We start from the raw sequence: 19,407 nt of genomic DNA on the forward strand, positions 1-19,407 counted from the left end.
CGAATTCGACCCAGCTTTGTTTTCACTAAAACCGGGTGGGTTGGTATTATTTTTTTGTCATAATAAAATATTTGAGTCACTTTTATTCACAATGTACAAATGTACAAACTAGTCTTTAGTTCTCTCTTTCTTATTTTTGATTAATAACCAACTTTATCTGCATACACATGGATATTTTAGGATTTATAAATTAAAGTCGGTCTGGCTGGAAAATGAGGTCACAATTTGCATAAAAAGGTCATTGGCTCCAGAAAGAAACATTGCGATCTTCCCAAATGACGACACAGTCACAATTTTGTCGGTAAATACAACCTTAAAAGCTCCTTTTCTAATATTCACACGTAAAGTTAATCTCTATTGTTATAGTACTTATATGTGAAGTTTTTATTTCCATTGCGCATTGAATAATATGGAGTACATTTTTACAATCATGATGATGAAATTCGATAGTGCCCCAGTCTTGCAGTTGCATGTCTATGGTGAAACCATGATGGAGCTATAAAAAGTGTGAATATTTTGACATTTACATTCTGTTTCATTTTATCTTTGAAAATGTGTTTTGTTTATTTTCATGAATCAAATGTGATCTTCCCTTCTTTAAGAATAGGATACAGAAAAATTACTCTACAGAAGTGAAATATTGTGATCTTTTGGTAGTCCGAGTAACTTACTAACTTGGACTCTACAAATCGCCTATTTTAACATTTGGACATGGTCGGACGATGTTAAAAAAAGGCGATTCGTAGAGTCCTAGTTACTCGGACTAATATTTGGGGTGTTTTTGTTGTTTTAATTAAGAAGTCAATGAATGAATCTTTGTTGCAGTGTCAGGAAATAGAAATTTCAACATATTCAAAATAAGCCATGTTATTCCGAATTTGCCGAATTTCCTGATAAAAAGTATGTCACTTTAGATGTCTGTTCTTGCTTAAAAAAAGAGTAATATATAATACAAAGTGGGGTGACAAAATGTAAAATACATCAATTTATAATTTATCCTTGACCCTCCATAATCTGCGCAGGTAACGCTTGCAACGCGTGCTCGTTGTCACACACAAATTGAAGGTGAGTGCGTAGAAATAGGACCACATAGCTTTAGGGAGTCTGACGATATAATTAATAATTTACATTTTGGTACTTTTATTAATTTTTCTCTATTCAGGATTGAGGAAGACTGAGCCCGCATCGGAGCAAGATGTTGTCGAGATCGTCCTCCCAGGTGGAGGATCGCTACCGCATGCTGAGCGGCCACTGCCCCGACGCCCAATGCCAGACCAAGCTCTACTTCCCCTCCTACGACTCAAGCATCGAGTGCACGGGCTGCGGCCAGCGGCACGAGCGCGGCACCTTGAGCAACGTGCAGGAGGTGACGGATCCCGAGGTGATGCTCCACAACATGGTCCGGAACCTGCTGGTGGGCAGCGCGGTGCCTAAACAGACGGCCGACTCAGTCAAGGTCCTGGGCCTGTCCAACTACCACTGTAAGCTACTCAGCCCGCTGCTTACCCACTACGGCATGGACAAGCAGGGCCGGGCCCGCCCGCTCCCGGAGTTGAACCAGGGCAGCGAAGTCTTCGACTGCAGCCTGCTGGGCGGGCGGGCTTTCCTACTGCAGCCCGAGCACATCGGCATCATGGGTTACGGTCGGGACCAGACGGGCAGCGCCAAGTACCTGCGGGACACCTTGGAGTTCATCAACCAGCTCAACGGGAACCAGGAGGTACTGGTGCCCATCCACGCCGACGGAGACGGCCACTGCCTCGTCCACGGCATCTCCCGCGCCTTGGTCGGTCGGGAGCTCTTCTGGCACGCCCTGCGCACAAACCTGAAGGCTCACTTCTTGGCTAACCTTGCCCAGTACAAGAACCACTTCAAGGATTTCTTGACGGACAGCAGCGAGTGGACCCAGATCATCGCGGAGAGTGACCCTGACTACATGCCCACGGAGACCGAACTCTTCGGCTTGCAGAACATCCACATCTTCGGCCTGGCCAATGTTCTGCATCGACCCATCATTCTTCTGGACTCCCTCAAAGGACTCCAGAGTTCCGGAGACTATTCTGGTAAATCTGTTTATAAAAACTGAAACTTTAAAGAGGTTGTGGAATGCTCGAAGACATTTCCGTTATTTTTCGGGTATATGTAGCCTAAGGTGTGATGAATAAAAACAACTATTGTTTCTGTCATAAAATGAGTACAAAAGGTACTTTTGAGAGCTGTTTTTCAAGTCCTGTCATGCCTGTTTCGACCCGAACGTGCAATTTGTGTAAAAGTCGTCGTTGCGGGCAGCAAACAAAACACAGTAAATTGTGACGTAATAAACAGGACTCCCGATGCAGAGTAGCATAAACGAGTCCTGTTTATTACGTCACGATTCACTGTGTTTTGTTTGCTGCCCGCAACGACGACTTTTACACAAATTGCACGTTCGGGTCGAAACAGGACCTGAAAAATAGCTCTCAAAAGTAACCTTTGTACTCATTTCATGACAGAAACAATAGTCGTTTGTATTTCATCACACCTTAGGCTACATATACCCAAAAAATGACGGAAATGTCTTCTAGCATTCCACAACCTCTTTAAACATTCCAACCTACATATATCCAATCAATGGTTGGTCTAAAAATATAATTGACACTGTGTTTCCTCTAACTTATGTTTCTTATTTTGGTCCCTCAGGAGTATTCTTACCCGTGTTTGTCCCCCGCAAGGACTGCTGTGGGAAAGATGGTACGCTCAACAAGCCATTGTGTATTGCATGGAGCAGCTCTGGACGCAACCATTTTATCGCCCTTGTAGGGGTGAAAGGTATGGGCTCCATAGTGCGTGAGGTTTTCTCTAGATGAGAAGACGAGAGTGATTTATAATTGAGTAAAAATGTTTCTGATGCTTACAAGTGTCGAGTTTTTCCCATGCAAACCTACATTCTGTGCCAAGTAGTCCTTTCAGTCAAAATCAAACAAGTGACTGTTTTCAACAAGTTACGAATTCCCAGCCTACGTAAAGCAGGATTGACTGGCTGGGACTGTTTACATGGTTTAAGTAACTTGATACAGCTATGATTTGACTCCGGGTGAGTGATAAAAAAGCTGTGACCACAACTTGCCTGCTTTGTCTGTTGACCCAGTTTGACTAGACACAGTGCTTGCTTAACATATGATCTGACTGCTGGTGACTAGCCTTTGTTAAAAGTATATCAGGGGAAGAGTGGAATGGAATTTTGACTGTCTGTGACTGTTTAAATAGCAGGAGGGTTAAACTTGATACAGCTATGCTTTGAATGATGTGGAGATTGATAAGCCAGCTGTACCTACCAGGTACCTGTTTTTGACCTTTGATGGAATTTGACTAGTCGCATTGTTGCCAAGAAATCTGATCCGACTGTTGGTGACTAGCCTGTGTATAAAGGCATGACAGGGGAACAGGATTGGTATATTTTGACTGTCTGTGACTGTTCAGATAGCAGGAAGGTTAAACAAAGGCCTCAAACCAAGGCAAAGAGAAAAACAAAACAATGCCCAATTGTTTACATTCTTTTTCTAACTAATTGTGTACATGTTTTCTTCAGGGGTGTGAAATCTCACTTTTAAAGCTGATTTCAGCTTATTTTGTTTTGAATTTCGGGTTTGTTCCCTCACTTGCTGTGTACAAAAGTTTAGGAGATTTCCAAAGTTCGTCTTTTTTTTACACCTTTTTTAAGCTGTTTTCAGCTATTTTTATCAGTGGTCACTCACACCCCTGTTTCTTGTTTCGATGTCCGTGACAGGTCGGCCGTTGCCCCGCCTACCCAGGGGGATGCTGACCAAGGCATGGGGTGCCCCTCATGAGCTGATCGACACCTACATACAATTTGACCAGGACGACATGTGTACTGTGGGTGGAGACCGTTCACTCTTGGTAAGAAATATTCCAAGGGGGGGGAGGGGCCTAAAAGCATTATAGTTGACCGCAGGTGGAATTAGGCGCACAGAAGTTTTGGACAAAACGAGCAAGCGCATTCAGATTTGTAACATGTTAAGCATCAATTTCTGTTACTAACTTAGAATGCAAGATTACAAAGTTCAGTGCAGCATATTTGTTTTTTGTACAGATAAATACTGTAAACAGTTCGAAAACATCCAGTGTTTGACCATAATTTCAACCCCCTGTCGACCCTATTTTGTTTTATGGAAGTTTGGGAATTCTTCTGAAAACAATCAGATTCGTTGGCTCAACATTTCATTCACTATTTGAGGGGATCTGAAATGACATTACGGTTGTTAAATGTTGTTGTTTCTTACCTCCCCACCCCCCTTGACACAACCCAGGACAAATACGTACAGAGGCTCGCAGCCGCAATGGAGGAGGTGTTTGTGGAGAAATATCGTCTCCACCCAACGGTGGTCGCGGACGTACATCACTACATCTATAAACGCACTGGTGAGTTTTAAACCCTAACTCCCTAGGCCTTTTTGCTCGGATGTAGCCTCAATCCTGCAAAATCCTCCAATTGGCCTCATGGAAACATAGCATATAGCCTCAATCCTGCAATTTCCTCCATTATTTCTGGAATATGGTCCGTAGAGGGGTGACCACTGCCTGAATCCTGCGAAACCCTGCGGCAGTGACTGTCAGTACGTTGCGGCCTGGCCAGTGACATCCTGGAGCAGTACGGAGGATTTCAAGCATAATCCAGGCCTATATTTATGCATGGCTGAGCAAAAACAACACAAGGTCCGGCCCAAGACCTTGACAAAGTGCATCCAACGAAATCAGTAACGCTTTTTGCCATGTAACCTCAATCCTCCAAATTCCTCCAGCCGCGCAGGACGGCTTTAAAGTATCTCCACGCACAAGAATAAGGAGTTAGCGCTCTTGTAAATTAATACAGCTCTATGGTTCAGCTTTACGCACTGTGCCACCCATGCCACCATGCCACATACATTCATTGTTATTCAAGTAGAATTACTAAGAATATACTCTGAGACACTCGCAATGCGTAAGGCCTATGCTTACCTTCTGTTTTTCTAAAACAAAATAATGCAGGTGTGGTGGGCGTTAACCAGAACATCATCATTGAGAACACGCGCCACGCCGTGGAGAACAAGCAGCTGTTCCGCTGCCTGCTCTGCAGTGCGGTCTCGCAGATCGAGAAGACTAGCGTGCCGCAGGGCTGGCTGTGGCGCGGCGGGGAGCTGTACGAGTTGGCCAGGAAGCTTCACGGACGACTGATGGAGGGCAAGGTCTATGCCTTCCCACTACACGGTGAGCACTGTAGCCCTAATTCATTCATTCAACATGGTTTATTAACAAATCACGAATGGCAGCCACAGCTGAATTGCACGTGATTTACATTTTAAAAAAATACATTTTTTAAAAAAGTTAAAGGTGTACCGAGTTAAAAAAACAAAATATGACATTAAATACTAATATTAGAAAAGGTTTAAACATTGTGCATACAGATCTGACTAAAGAAAATAGTCTATGTAGAGAAATACATATTATTGATACAGACTGTGTTGCAATCAATTTATCTTACTTTAAAAAGGGGGCATTGAAATTGCGTTAAAACTTATAAAAGACATTCAAAAAGGTTGCAGGCAAAAAAAAAATATAGTTTCATTTAGGATTAAAATTATAAAAATGGGCCAGATGAGGAATAAGATTAAAAATTGTGCAAGATGTGTGGCAGTCAAATTAGCTTATTTAAATGAAAGGTAGTATTAAAATAGCGTTAAAACTTGTAAAATACAATAAAAGCTTGCTGGTAAAAATCTATTCATATCATTTGGGATTAGAGTTATACAGTTGTACCAGATGAGGAATGGCACTATTCTGCATTCTATTTGTTTTACACTTAAGTTGTGGGATTTTATTCGAATTTCTTAGTGTACGTTTCATTTTTGGAGGAGAAGGGATAAAATCCTTAAATTGTTCAGTTTGTTTCAATGTCCTTTCGATGAATGATGTACATAGAGATTCCCTTCTTTGTTTCAAGGGGGAAATCCCGAGTTCACATAGCATCTCGGAATAACTGTTATAACCACCGCGTCCGGTGATTATTCGTAGAGCTCTTTTTTGGATGCTTTCGATGTGGTCAGACTGGGCAGTGGTTAATCCCCCATCCCATACTGGTGCTCCATATTCAAGAAGCGGTCTGATGTAGCTGTTGTAAATAATAAGTAGATCCTGGACAGGCAAACAGTGGCCTTTAAGAAGACGGAGCATGTAAAGTTTTCTACCTGCACGTTTAATGAGGTCAGTAATATGTGCGTCCCATTTCAAATTGCTCTGAATAAGTATGCCAAGTAGTTTAATTGATTGCACTGTTTGTAATTGATGATCATGCAGCATGAGCAAAGGTGGTGCTGGGGGGTTTCGCTGGAATGTTATTTCCATTGCTGTACATTTCTTTGGGTTTAGTTTCATGTTGTTATCCTTCGACCACTGTACCAAAGAGGAGACAGCTGACTGCATTTGCGACAATTGGTTTTGAGTTCGGCATTCGACAAGAGTCATGTCGTCGACATATTTGTAGGCGTTTATACCATTCGGTGGGGACATATCGTTGATCATTGCCAGAAAGATGATTGGCCCTAGACGTGTGCCCTGCGGTACACCAGAGTGAAGAGTGGACCAATCAGACTCGGAGGTTTTGTACCGTACTCTTTGTTGACGTGATGTGAGGAAGTCTGCGACCCATGGGATGAGCGACGGACGAACACCGAGGTCCAACAACTTAGCAATTGCTATAGTGTGGTCGATACGGTCGAATGCTTTTGTAAAGTCTGTCACAACAATTGTAGACGAAGCTTTTGGAATTTCAGCATTAGCGTAGACTTGGTGTAAAATGTTAATTAAGCAGTGGGTAGTTGACAGGAATTTTCGATTCCCAAATTGGTTTGGGTCCAGTTTGGGCTGGATATCACTAAAGATCCATTTGGCTATGAAACCTTCAGTCACCTTCGCGAAATGGTCTGTGAGAGAGATTGGACGGAGTTTATCCAGTGTAGGGGGATTTGTTTTGGGTACCGGGATAACGATAGCTCGTTTCCATTGGTCGGGCACAATGCATTGTTCGAAAGATGAATTAATAATATGTGTTACGGGTGTCGCAAGTTCATAAGAGAATGTTCTCACAATCCTCGCGGAAATGTCATCTGGACCTCCAGCTGTCGTGCGTTTGATTTTCCCCAGTGCCTTCTGTACATCCCAAGGATAAACCTCAGGACATGGTGTTGAAGAGGGGAGGTAGGCCGGGAGTTTTGCAAGGTTTAGTGGTTCTAAATCACCTGCAATAGATACGAAGTGTTCATTGATTGCGTTAGCGATCGATTTAGTGTCATCATGATTTACTCCTGGAATAGTGATGGGCGAGTGGTCTTTATTGGTGCCAGAGAGCACGTGGATTTCACGATACCAGGATGACGGATTGTTTTTCTTGAGCCTCTGAATCCGCTTTGAGTAATATTCCGATCTTGCCTTTTTGATAGTTACGATGACTGCATTTCGGAGCCGTGTCCATTCATCAGTCTGTTTATTATAGTACGCTTTTTGACGTCTGCGGATAAGAAGTTTAATTTCGGGAGTTATCCAGGGCTTATCAGAAGAATGTACCTTAGCTACTCGGAGAGGGAAATGCGTATTTATAGCTGTATGCAAGGTATTGTAGAATTCGGTACATTGTAAGTTGACGTCACTTTTATTGGTGACTTCTAACCAATCATGTTCGCTGATCCATCTACCAAATGATCGAATGGCACTGTCTGGCATTGGACGATTAAACCGCTTCTTTGTAATGTTGCGTTTAGGCGGCAAACTTTTTGGTATCCAAAGAAGGGTTGCGTGGTCCGAGCGTCCTATTGGAGATGAGATTTGTACTTCTCCATAGAACCCACTTAAGTTACTAATGATTTTGTCCAGGGTACTGTCACCTCGTGTGGGTTGCTTTACTACCTGTCGATAGTTTTGATCAATAAGGGGATTTAGATTGAGTTGATTAAAATCACCCAAAATGATAAAACCGGCGTCTGGCGAGTTGACAGTCAGGAAATCAATGGTTGCCTGTATATGGTCGATGATCCTTGTTGCGATATCGTTGTCAGGTTGTGCGTAATAGACAACAGAGCAGAAAATACAAGAAACAGAGCGTGGTAGGCGTGGAGGTCTGAGTTGAATCCAGGCAATTTCAAGGTCATCAGGAACAGTAACATTTTGGAGAGGGGAAGGGTTCATGTCGAATTTTGCGTAGAGAGCTACGCCACCACCGACACGATTGATTCTCGATTTGCAGACCACAGTGTATCCTGGGATTGCAATCAAGTTTGTAGGAAGATCATACTTGAACCAGGTTTCAGTGACAGCACAGATATCAATATCATTGGCAAGAATCATTGTCGAAAGTTCATCGAGTTTGTTATTAGCTGATCGTGCATTACACAACATAACTGATGGTAGATGGGTCTTTGTAGACACCTTAGGAGTGCTAGGGATAGGTACAAGGGATCGATGATCACATGACCGGTGCTGAGCTATTGTCTTATTGCTTGTTCGAGCATAGTTGATAATTGCTGGGATTGGATGGCGAAAATGTTTGTTTTTGCGTACACCAGCTCGGCAGCCACGGTGGGTCGGTGGTTTACGCCGTATTCCCAATTGTTTGATGGTTTCCCATGAATAGGCAGGAATTGTTAAGTTCGGTAATGAACTGAGAGCGTGAAGATAATCCCGATTATAGCGATATTCACTGTGTGTTTGGTTGGAATGATTCCCTGGTGTTGATTCTAACGATGGTCCGGGGTTTAGTTCGATATCACCACAGCGGATGATTGGTAGTCTAAAGGTGGCACATGAGTTGGGGTAATACGTACGGGGGGACTTCAGATAACCCCTACAAAATGTCACTTTGTGAGTTTGTCGCCTTCCGATGCCAATCGTGTAAGGGCTGGCATTTTGCTCATGGCTGGTTCCATTTGCATATGAACTGAAAATCAGCAAGTACACAATCAGGCTGATGAATACCTTAGGAATGTCCATTGTGTACCGGAGGAGATGAATATTCAGCCTGGATAGCATTAGACCGATGTCACTTGGACGCCATCTTGAGAGGCCCAAAGCGTGTACAAATATGCGCATCAAATCTTAAGCCTAACTCCCTAGGCATTTTTGCTAGGATGCAACCTCAATCCTGCAAAATCCTCCAACTACCTCCATGTAAAATTCGCATGCAGCCTTAATCCTCCACAATCATCCATTATAATGGTCCTTGGAGGGGTGACCACTGCCTCAATCCTGCAAAATCCTCCAGCAATCACTGTCAATATGTTGAGGCAGAGCCAGTGACATCCTGGAGCAGTGCGGAGGATTTCAAGTATAATCTAGGCCTAAATTTATGCACGGCTGAGCATAAACAACACAAGGTTCAGCCTAAGACCTTGACACAGTGCATCCTCCAAAATCAGCCACACTTTTTGGCCAAATAGCCACAATCCCTCCAAATCCTCCAATTTGCAAAGATGATTTTGGAGGATTTGGGAAGGTTAGAGTTAATGTGGACAAAAACTCGAAGTCCCCATGGTGTGCACATTGTAAATAACGTTAGGAAACCTACAATCACAGTGACAAAAAAATTGAATATCGGAATTTTTTAAATATTTTTTTCTTTTGACAGAACTGAATTGCACCTACGACGCTGCAAAGGATGAACTGGTTCCGGACCAATCCACCATGAGACCCTCCCAGTGTGCGTGGTGTCAGGGGTAAGACCGCCACCAATACATTTATTTTACTTTAAAGGGAATATACATCATTTGCTTTTGCTGTAATTTTCAGAAATGGGTGGAATTGGAGGGTTGGAAATATATAGCAAATATAGTTACACTGACTTTTTTGAGGTTTTGGGTTCGAAAATGCTATAAAAACCAAGAAAAACAATCATTTTCCTGTAGTCTGGTTCCCTGACTCCATTTAAGAAGAAACAGAGCAGTTTACATATATTGGGGAATTGTAAGGTCAGGGAACCAGTCTAGCTGGCTTGTACCCGTTCGTAGGTGTGTAATCGATTGCAAACAGGTGCGATGGTCAACTGGGGCCAGTATTTGAAAAAAAGCCAGTTTTTTCCAACGCTGATCGGCTAATCAGCGTTGGAAATTGATACAAAAATACCACTTTTCTTGAAAATGACAGTATACCAGGTGCCATGATTTTACAGGATGCTTTACACTGTCATTCACTAACAGTCCAGCAAGGTATTTCAAAATGATTTGGTAGTTTTATTTTTTGATGTTTGCAAATGTTGTTTTTTCCCTTTAATTTCAAAAATTTACTTCATCAAGGGTGAAAAAAGTATTCTACAGCATTTGGAAGATAAGGAAATTTTTATTTTTGCACTTTTCAGGAAGCAGTTGCGTCAGATTCAAGCGGACGGGAGCGTGATTTACTTCAACGGTGACCGCACCACGACCCCGGCGCCCAAGACCAAATGCAACTGCGGCTTCAAGCACTACTGGAACGGTGTCGAATACGACAACAACCCATCTATGTGAGTTTGTAAAAGCCACTTCCCAAACCATGGCCTTATTTCCAAGCTTCGGTTTTCATGCCTCGCCCAGAAAAGTTTGATAGCCCTTTATGGTAAAAAAGAGTAAAGACTGATTTCTTCACTTCATGTTGTACTGAGACTTGACATCAGAAATTTAGAGCCTGAAGCTGAAGCCAAGGTTTCGTGAATGCCATGTCGTCAACCTAGCACCCTACCTCTTTGTAATTGTTGGCCACGCCCACAAAATGTGAACAACCACCTTGCTAAGTCTGAAATTTTTTTGTGCTTGTATAGTAAAACGTGGAAAAAAAAGAACAAATATGAAATATAATTGAAACTGTCTTTTCCAAAATGGGCTTTTTTGAACCCCTCCTTTTTTAAACTTTAAGAACCACTTGTTGCCTATTCCAACCCTGCATGCCAGGTTTTATTTCACCGTGATGGCCAGAAGTTAGACCAAAAATGGGCCAAGTAGCACTATTTTAAAATTGATTTCGTCGTTTTTGTCCCCAGATTCACGGTTCCCTTGAAGTGGAAAGGCCAGACCTACACGGAGGACGTGCTTTGGTTCCAGGACGAATCGGACCTGTCCCTGAACAGCAACGCCTACGACATCGCCTCGGCCCTGGTCCAGAAGCACTTCCCTGGGGAGTTTGGCAGCGAGAAGCTGGTCCAGCAGGTCGTGGAGACCATCCTCCTAAACGTGAGTAGCAAAGAGGCAGTGAAGTGATCGTCTGGAAATTTTCATTGTATCGCGATGCGTTTATTATAATTCATGTTGAAACGGTGGCTCAGCAAAGGGGATGAGCTGAGGGTATGGGTGCTTTAAAGCCCCCTCCCCCCCCCCCCACCACCACCCCAGCATTCTACCCAATAAACAGGCAAAACGGAAACAAATGTATGAGCCCTATCCAGTATTATAAATTCAATTTAATGTAAGTTACAAAAAAGAAAATGTTGGTAATTTTGGCCAAAATGCACAGTCAATATTATCATGAACAGTGTCCCCCGTGTCACACGTACCCTAATAATAACGAATTCTTATATAGCACTTTTAACTAAGATCAAAGCGCTTTACATTATTATTGCATCTGATCATTGGGCCAGTGAAACATCCCAAATACCATTTCAGCTCCCTGGGGAGTATATAGCTCGATGTAATAGCTCGATGCAGCTATTTCGGCGCAAGGAACCTAAATCAATCACAATAACCATCTCTGCCCTCACAGGTACCCATTTACTCTGTGGGGAGAAGCAATGAGTGACAAAGTGCCTTGCCCAAGGGCACACACACCATAATCCCAGGCTGGACTCGAACCCACAACCTGCAGAATTACCTGCAGACCACAAGTTCAATGCTCCAGACCACGAGGCCACAGCACTCCTTTTTTTGTTTTCAATTAAAAAAAATCCAACTTAATTCTTTGTACATCATAATAATTTTTTCCATAATATTTTGTTTTGTCTCTGGCAGACTGCTGGACAGCAGGAAGAGTACCAGCCAATCAGCTTGAAAGACATGCCCAGCACGAGCACTTCCGACCAATCAGCTGCCGGCTCTTCCCCCAAGGAAAGGGGAGACACTCCTGAACTCAAGCGGGGCTCGAAAACAGAACCCGGGGGACACACTCCCAAGCACCGACCTAAAGATAACAGTGACCGCACAGGCAGATCTGGATCACCCAGCAGTGGCCGTAGTTCTCCTAGGGTGGGCTCCCCCCTTGAGAAGAAAGGAAGCATGTTGGACGATTCGCCGTCCAAGATTATTCTTACTGGACATGCAGTAAGCAAAAAATAGTCTAGCAACCTGTACAAAACAGGAAAAAAGAAACTCAGATTGTTTTTTTTTTTTAACTTTTGATATTCATTACTCTAATATTCCCCCCCCCACCATTTCCAAACATTGCCCTTAAGCCGGCCTCAGGTCGACCTGCGATTTGCTTGCGCCACGACGGAACAGTCAACATCAACTTTAAAAGTCATGCTCAGGTCACAAAACTTAGACATCTGTGATTATCGTGAAACAAGCGGCGTCTCGAAGCAGAATAATAGCAATCATGCTCATGTCACCCACGACGCGACGACGATTCACAATATTAAAAATTAGATGATCTGGATGCGCGCACGATGCCATTACTACACATTACCTCGACTGCGATTAATTCCTGCCTGTCGGAACCACATTCCTTCGCGGCGCAGAAGGTGACATTTTTCTACTCTTGCGGGTATTGATTTTTGTTCGTGCCGACTGATGCCGATCATCTTAATATTGATACAATTACACTCGGATCGCAAAAAGATCGGTGACTAAAATGTCCCCGACGGTCGTGGCTCAGGCCCAGCTTGATCCTGAAAAGTCAGTCAGCGACTGTTCTGTGCCGTCGCAAGGTCGACTTTGTGGCAGCTTTAGGCTAACATTGCATCGAATGTATCAAAAGGCAGGACTATATTGACTTAAAAACGATTTAATTTCAGGCTAAGACGCTCCATAAAGAGGAGCTGACGATGAGCGAAGCCGAACGCAACCTTCGCAAACGCATCCAAGACAAGGCTCCCATCACGCAAAAGCACCATCAAACATCTGAGGTATCATCCACCAACACGTCGCCGGGAGGATCTGCCTCACAAACGGGAGACGGAGCCAAAGAGGAGGTGGGCCAAACGGAAGATGTCGCCATGGAGACTGTCATCAAGGATACGGTCGTCCAGGCGACCAAGGAGGCGCCCAAGCAGAAGAGGATCCGATTGACGTCTTCAGGTGGAAAACAGGTACGCGGAGAATTCTGCTGGGGAATTTCAGTCATTCACACTTGGATCTACATGTTTGTGTTTTTGGGCAAGACGCTTTATCGCAATTGCCATCTTTCTAAAGCCCGGTTCATACTCGGCGCGAAAGAGAAAGCGAACGCGAATTTGTGACGTCGTGGCAAGTATTCCTGCTGCACATTCGTAAAAGTAGAACATATTTCAACTTGGGCGAATTTCGCAGCGAATGTGCCATGACGTCAAATTCGCTTCGCATTCGCATTCGCGTGAAGTATGAACCGGGCTTTAAACACCTACAAAATCCTAATAGGGCCTTTGGTTAACAAATAAGCTTTTGTCACTGATGCCCAGGCTACACTGGTTCTCGACCCCGGCACGACGTTCGCCGAGCTCCAGGCCAAGATCGAGGCCGAGCTTCAAATCAAGGCGGCCGAGCAAAAGATCCGTTACGGCTTCCCGCCGAAAGAGCTGACGGCACCCGAGGGGGACCAGGAGAACCAACCGGTGCCCTTGCAGAACGGAGATAGGGTGACCGTAGAAGTGATTTCAAAGGGTGAGTTATTCCTCTGGTCCCAAGGAGTTGTGAGATTTCTCTTTAATGTACTAAGCATAGTAAATGCTTGCTTAACAAATTCAGGTTTACCAGCCAAATACCACATAATGTATATTGGTTGTGACTGGTATTTGGCTATTTAATGCTTACCACATAAATTTGGTAAGTAAATATTTTCTGCTTCACACACAGTGCAACCCATGGAAGTCGGACTGTCCGGACCCAGCCAACACTCGCTGAGCACCGCGCCGGGATCTTCCACTTTTCCGGAGGGGGGAAACCGATTCCTGAACAGGGATGAGATAATGAGGGGCATGGAGAGTCTACAGCAAGACACAGGTGCAAAAAGCAAACATACAAATTAGGAAACAAATGCCTTTGTTACTACTTATTGAGCATGCAGATTTATGTAAATTTATGCAGTCGGGTGATAATCCTTTCTTTTGTCCCTAAGTGTTAAGCATGCTGATTGACACAAATTTATTCATTCAGCCTGGACCTTTGACCCTTCTCCTCAACCTAAATATGCAATTATGTAAATATGTCATAATTATTTTATGTCATATACAAATTTATGTAAATGTTTTTCCAAGTGACAACCTTGACCTTTGACTCTTCCTTGAATTCATAAAATATGCATATATATGTACATTTATTCAAAAAGGCAACGCCATTGACCCTTGACTCCTTTCCGTGAGTTTCTTGTATATGCATTAACAGCCTTGATCTTTGATTCCACTCCTTCAAGCCTTAATCATGCAGATTTATGCAAATGTATTCAATCCGGGACAACCTTGACATTTGCCTCTACTACTTCTCTTGTCCATGAACTTTTTGAATATGCTGTGACATCCTTGATCTTTGCCTCCACTACTTCTAGCCTTAAATATGCAGATTTATATGTAAATGTCTTCAATCAGGTGACAACCTTGACCTGCGGCTCTACTCCCTGAACCTGATGGCCACCCTGATGAACTCTGACATGTGGACCTACGTCCAGCAGAACGCTGCATTATTTGAGAGGGGTGGTCTCTTCTACGCCATCGTTGAGAGGGACTTGGGATTGGCCGACGGCAAACACTTCATGTTGCCATCGATACCGAACAAGGTAGGGATGGTTTTTTTTCTCACGTATAAAACCCCCTACTTTTTGATACTTGCAGAGCATCATAGGTATGTTTGACAAAAATTTGCAACCCCCCTTGCTGAGATTTGAAGGTTTGCATGGTGGAAAGATACTAAGACAAGTAAGTTTGCGGTAGCACCATGTGAATAAATCTCTTTTGTGAGTATATGTGGTTCTGAAAAGAGTCCCTCCTGTTCTTTTCAGAACCACACATACTCACAAAAGAGATTTATTCACATGGTGCTACCGCAAACTTATCTTGTCTTAACCCCCTGGCGTTAGAAGAGCAGGTACCAGTAGAAGCAATTTGATTGGTTGTGACTGATTTTTATTCTGATACTGATTGGCCAGGTAAGGATTATAGTCGCTGTTCCAATTCCAGCCTCAGGGTTCATATCATAAAAAGGGATTCCCCATGATTTTCCTGATTATCATCAGGTTTAACAGTCGATTTCACCTATAGACTACTTAGCCATTTTCTGTGGTGGCACCAGGCTCATGCGAATCGCGCTCAGGTAGTACGCACGCACTCCGGGCTCATTCAACTAATATTCATAAATACCTCAGACAGTTTAGCCATTCCTATTGGTCGAGAGCCCGTCACGTGGCCGGTATTAAACGGATGATAAAGACATGGCTAGCTGGTCTTAAACACTTTTCCAGTGTCACAATAAAATATGGACTCCTAAAAATCCAGTGCCTCTTATCGTTTCATTGGTTGAACGTCCACAATCCTCACGTAGGCATGCGCAACACTACCAGGGAGTTAGAATTTTATAGTTCTAAATTCAAAACGCAACGCGCCAGGTGCGTTCTGCGCGACATCGCGTAGAACATGATACGCGCGCGTCAATCTCCATAAAAGGGTTGTTTTCATCTTACTCGCCAGCTGAACACTCCATTATTTTGCAGGAGGGATGTTTCAAAAAGCATAAAGTGAATTTGTTGAACAAAATCGGGATGTTTTGAACGAATTATATGATTTTTTTTTACCGAAAAGGTATTTATGAATGGGAATAAATATGTACTCCGTCGGTATTTATCACTCTGTTTAATACCACTTAGAGTCTGGGTGCTGATAATTACCCTCGCCTCCGGCTCGGGTAATTATCAGCACCCAGACTCTAAGTGGTATTAAACAGAGTGATAAAAACCTCCGGAGCACACATTTATTCCCTTAGGAATATCAAAATTCACACGCGCCTTGTTTTTAAGAAACGAGTGCGACATGAACGCGAGTGTGGCACCATCTCAAAAATTGCCTCTAATTTTGTTCGCCAGATTACACTTTTTAGACTTCGCATACATTGTTTCTGCATTTGTGGCACAATATTGCGTTCAAATTCTTCTGACCTTCTAATACGCGGATTTAGCAAAATTGAGCAAAGTTTAATGCCGCCGTAGTGCTTTGCTTGGAACGTCACGCACAGTTTGCTGTGTCCACACTATCACTTCTCTCCTGTATTGATCAACGTTTTCTATCTTCATCCTGTGAAGAAATTCACGTACAACGCCATGGAGGATCGCATTGAGATCTGCCTTGAGCCCATCGGCCATTTCCCCATCAGGCCCGGGGTGGACGATTCCGACAGTCCCTCGACCAGCCGGCCCGCAAACGTTGTCGACACGGAGGAATCGGACAGGTCCGAGTTCATCACCGGACTCCGGAGCAAACTGAAGGCTGGCGGCAGTGGGGTTGTAACCTCGGGCGGTAAACAGGTCGGAGGTTATAGAGCGTTCTCAGGTCACGCCCACACCCTGGCGTCCGGATCTGGGGGGCAGAGACTCGATGGGGGGTCCAGACTCGATGGGGGGTCCAGCGGGGGGTCCGGACAACAGGACGAAGGGTGGGAGACGCCACAGTGGGCGCAGTACCAGAGGGAGTTTAAGAAGCTGCTGGAACAGCGGGAAGAGCAAGTCTCAGGGGGTGGAGAGTCATCATCAGGGGCTGTTCCAATGCCAGTGGGGTCATCCGGAGAACAGTCGTGGGGCCTGGGACTAGAGCCCATGCAATCAAATCTGAGTGTGACAGGGGACCAGACTTGTAAACCAACAAATCAGGAAGGACTTGGAGACGAAAGAATGGACTCTACCATTGTGGATTCCGGAGTGGGGAGCGGAGGGGCAACTAGTGTGTCGCGCAGCGCTGAAGACAGTGCAAGCGGCGATCAAGTAATGGAACATTCCAAAAGCGAGTCGAAGGGGGGACTTGACACCACAGAGGGGGAGTGTGTGATGAGCGTCAGCAAAGATGCACCGGTGGAACAGCGCGCCCCTTCATCCCCCCTCCCAATGGAAGTGGACTCGGCCGCCAGTAACATTGAGAACACAACCATTGTCCAGTCGCACCAAGTAGAAGGTCAAGCGAGCACAGGCAGTGACGCAACGCCGTTTGACGCACAAGCACAACATCGCGAGGAACATAAACCACTGCGGGACATGGACGACAAACCGGACGATGTCTCACCGGTATACGTGCCAAAGAGACTGGGACCAGGGTACACCGTCCTCGTTGAGCAGGCACCACCTGGGGCATCAAGGTCAAGCGAAGGAAACGAAAAGAGCGAAAGGACATAATGAGAACTCTTGCATAGTCTGATCAATTTTTTTTCTTTTATTACCAAGATATTTAGAAGTATAAGAAATCTATTATGTATCTTATTACTAGAATGCTAACTTTATAACTTAAACAAGCAGCGGACTTCACGAAACGACGCATGACTTATGCCATGCGTAGGACTTACGCAACAAATTTATTGTGCATAATTGTTGCCCAAGTCGCAAACTTTCGTGAAACTTTCGTGAAATTGTCATAACTGAAATGACACTCTCTGCATTACGTTTCTTCATCGGTTTGCAAAGGGTGTCAGTTTATCCGCGGAGTGTTTTGTACGGAGGGGGCGTGTCCAGGTGGCAAAAGTGGGCGGGGTCACATGGTCGGTGAATCGAAAAATGAATTGTCTACGTGTATATCTGATATTGATGGTCTGTATGTATGGCAAGCAATGTTTACATATTGTATTGAACGAAAGCAAATTTAAGGACGTTGTATCAGTCTGAGAGAAAATTTAATCGGTCACTAATTACACAGTATACTAAAAAAAAAAAAATGTGTATTCAACATTAAATTCTGTGTACATAATTTTATTGCATTGAGTAAAATTACCTCCGCGGCAAAACTGTGCAGAAACCAGCTAGAAATGATCACATTGTTTGAATATAGATATTAAGCTGGTTAATTTATTTTATTATTTTTTTTCTTTGGAAAACTTTTCAAATTTTTCGTTTAGTAAGGCCAAAAAAAAAGTAAGTCGGTCTCTGGTCAGCGCGCGCGTCGATTTTAATCATGCGCGCGAATCTTTTTTTTTTCCAAAATGTTCCGCGGTAACTCCAACAGCGCCCTCTATTTCCGCACCACCTCAATTTTTTTTACCAAAGAGCACCAAGGAATGGGAAATTGCACCAAGGAAAATGATCGAGAGCACCAAGGCAAATTATGGAGGACACCAATGCACATGAGGACACCAAAAAAGCAAAATAGTACCCCACCTTGTCTGTACAATCCAAGCTTGAAGAAAAAAAAAAAGCGTGGCCGCGTCAATTCCGGAACTTTGGTCTGACCAGAGACCGAATATGTTTTTTTTTTGGCCTAAGGTCCGTCTTTTATTCACCCCAACACCAGTTCATGTAAATTTTACTAACGCGGCAAAATAACTGTGCATTTTTTCCAGTTGCCAAAATAAAAATATATATCACATGCTGGATGGAGTGCTGTGGCCTTTGGTTAAGGGCATTGAATTTGTGGTCTGCGGGTAATTCTGCAGGTTGTGGGTTCAAGTCCAGCCTGGGGTCATGGTGTGTGTGCCCTTGGGCAAGGCACTTTGTCACTCATTGCTTCTCTCCACCCGGGAGTAAATGGGTACCTTCAGTGGTGTACAAAGGAAATATATGCAGCTCTTGTAGCATAAAAAGCCAGTTCAAACTTGGCGCAGAAGCGAATGCAAACGTGAATATGTGATGTCATGGCAAGTTTCGCACTGCGAATTCGCAAAAGTTGAACACATTTCAACTCTGGCAAATTTCACACCAAATGTTTTTGAAGTTAAATTCGCTTTGCATTCGCATTCACATGAAGCATGAACCGGCCTTTATACAGCCCGTCTCAAAAAAAAATGGTACAATCAGAAAAAAAATTGGTTAAATATGAAATTTCAAAATAAGTCTTGGCATAATATTAAAGAACAAAGACTGGGCTTTCCAGTAGTGTTTGTTTGATCTTATTTGCTTTTGTCAATTCAGAGATATAATCAATTTAGTGCGATACACCAAAATTGATTTTGTGCCACTTTTATGCATGGGCAGAGTTGTTTCGAGTACTGTGCCATGCTGTCTTGAAGCTCACAAAAGATTGAAACTTGGCAAAAGAAACAAACTCGATTTTTG

The 19,407-nt window shown here is 43.7% G+C and overlaps 1 protein-coding gene across 1 annotated transcript; it reads left to right on the forward strand.

Annotated features, from left to right (window-relative positions):
* Positions 1-51: 51 nt before the first annotated feature.
* LOC119725574 (deubiquitinating protein VCPIP1-like) lies at positions 52-18,289 on the forward strand. Its single transcript, XM_038197037.1, has 15 exons — positions 52-301; positions 1,163-2,063; positions 2,680-2,808; positions 3,767-3,897; positions 4,308-4,419; positions 5,026-5,244; positions 9,650-9,737; positions 10,376-10,519; positions 11,033-11,222; positions 11,994-12,302; positions 12,995-13,288; positions 13,637-13,838; positions 14,031-14,177; positions 14,759-14,946; positions 16,462-18,289. Exons 2-15 carry the CDS (start codon positions 1,196-1,198, stop codon positions 17,539-17,541), a joined length of 4,101 nt encoding a protein of 1,366 aa, XP_038052965.1. The 5' UTR covers positions 52-301; positions 1,163-1,195; the 3' UTR covers positions 17,542-18,289.
* Positions 18,290-19,407: the final 1,118 nt, after the last annotated feature.

Source organism: Patiria miniata, unplaced genomic scaffold, assembly GCF_015706575.1.
Source record: "Patiria miniata isolate m_02_andy unplaced genomic scaffold, ASM1570657v1 HiC_scaffold_19, whole genome shotgun sequence".
NCBI lineage: Eukaryota > Metazoa > Echinodermata > Asteroidea > Valvatida > Asterinidae > Patiria > Patiria miniata.

What these genes read in the sequence shown, in the direction of transcription:
- LOC119725574 (XM_038197037.1), top strand. Translation starts at nt 1,196, where the DNA reads ATGTTGTCGAGATCGTCCTCCCAGGTGGAGGATCGCTACCGCATGCTG. An exon ending in CTATGCCTTCCCACTACACG is followed by an intron (nt 5,245 to 9,649) that starts GTGAGCACTGTA and finishes TTCTTTTGACAG; the next exon opens with AACTGAATTGCACCTACGAC. An exon ending in TGCCATCGATACCGAACAAG is followed by an intron (nt 14,947 to 16,461) that starts GTAGGGATGGTT and finishes CATCCTGTGAAG; the next exon opens with AAATTCACGTACAACGCCAT.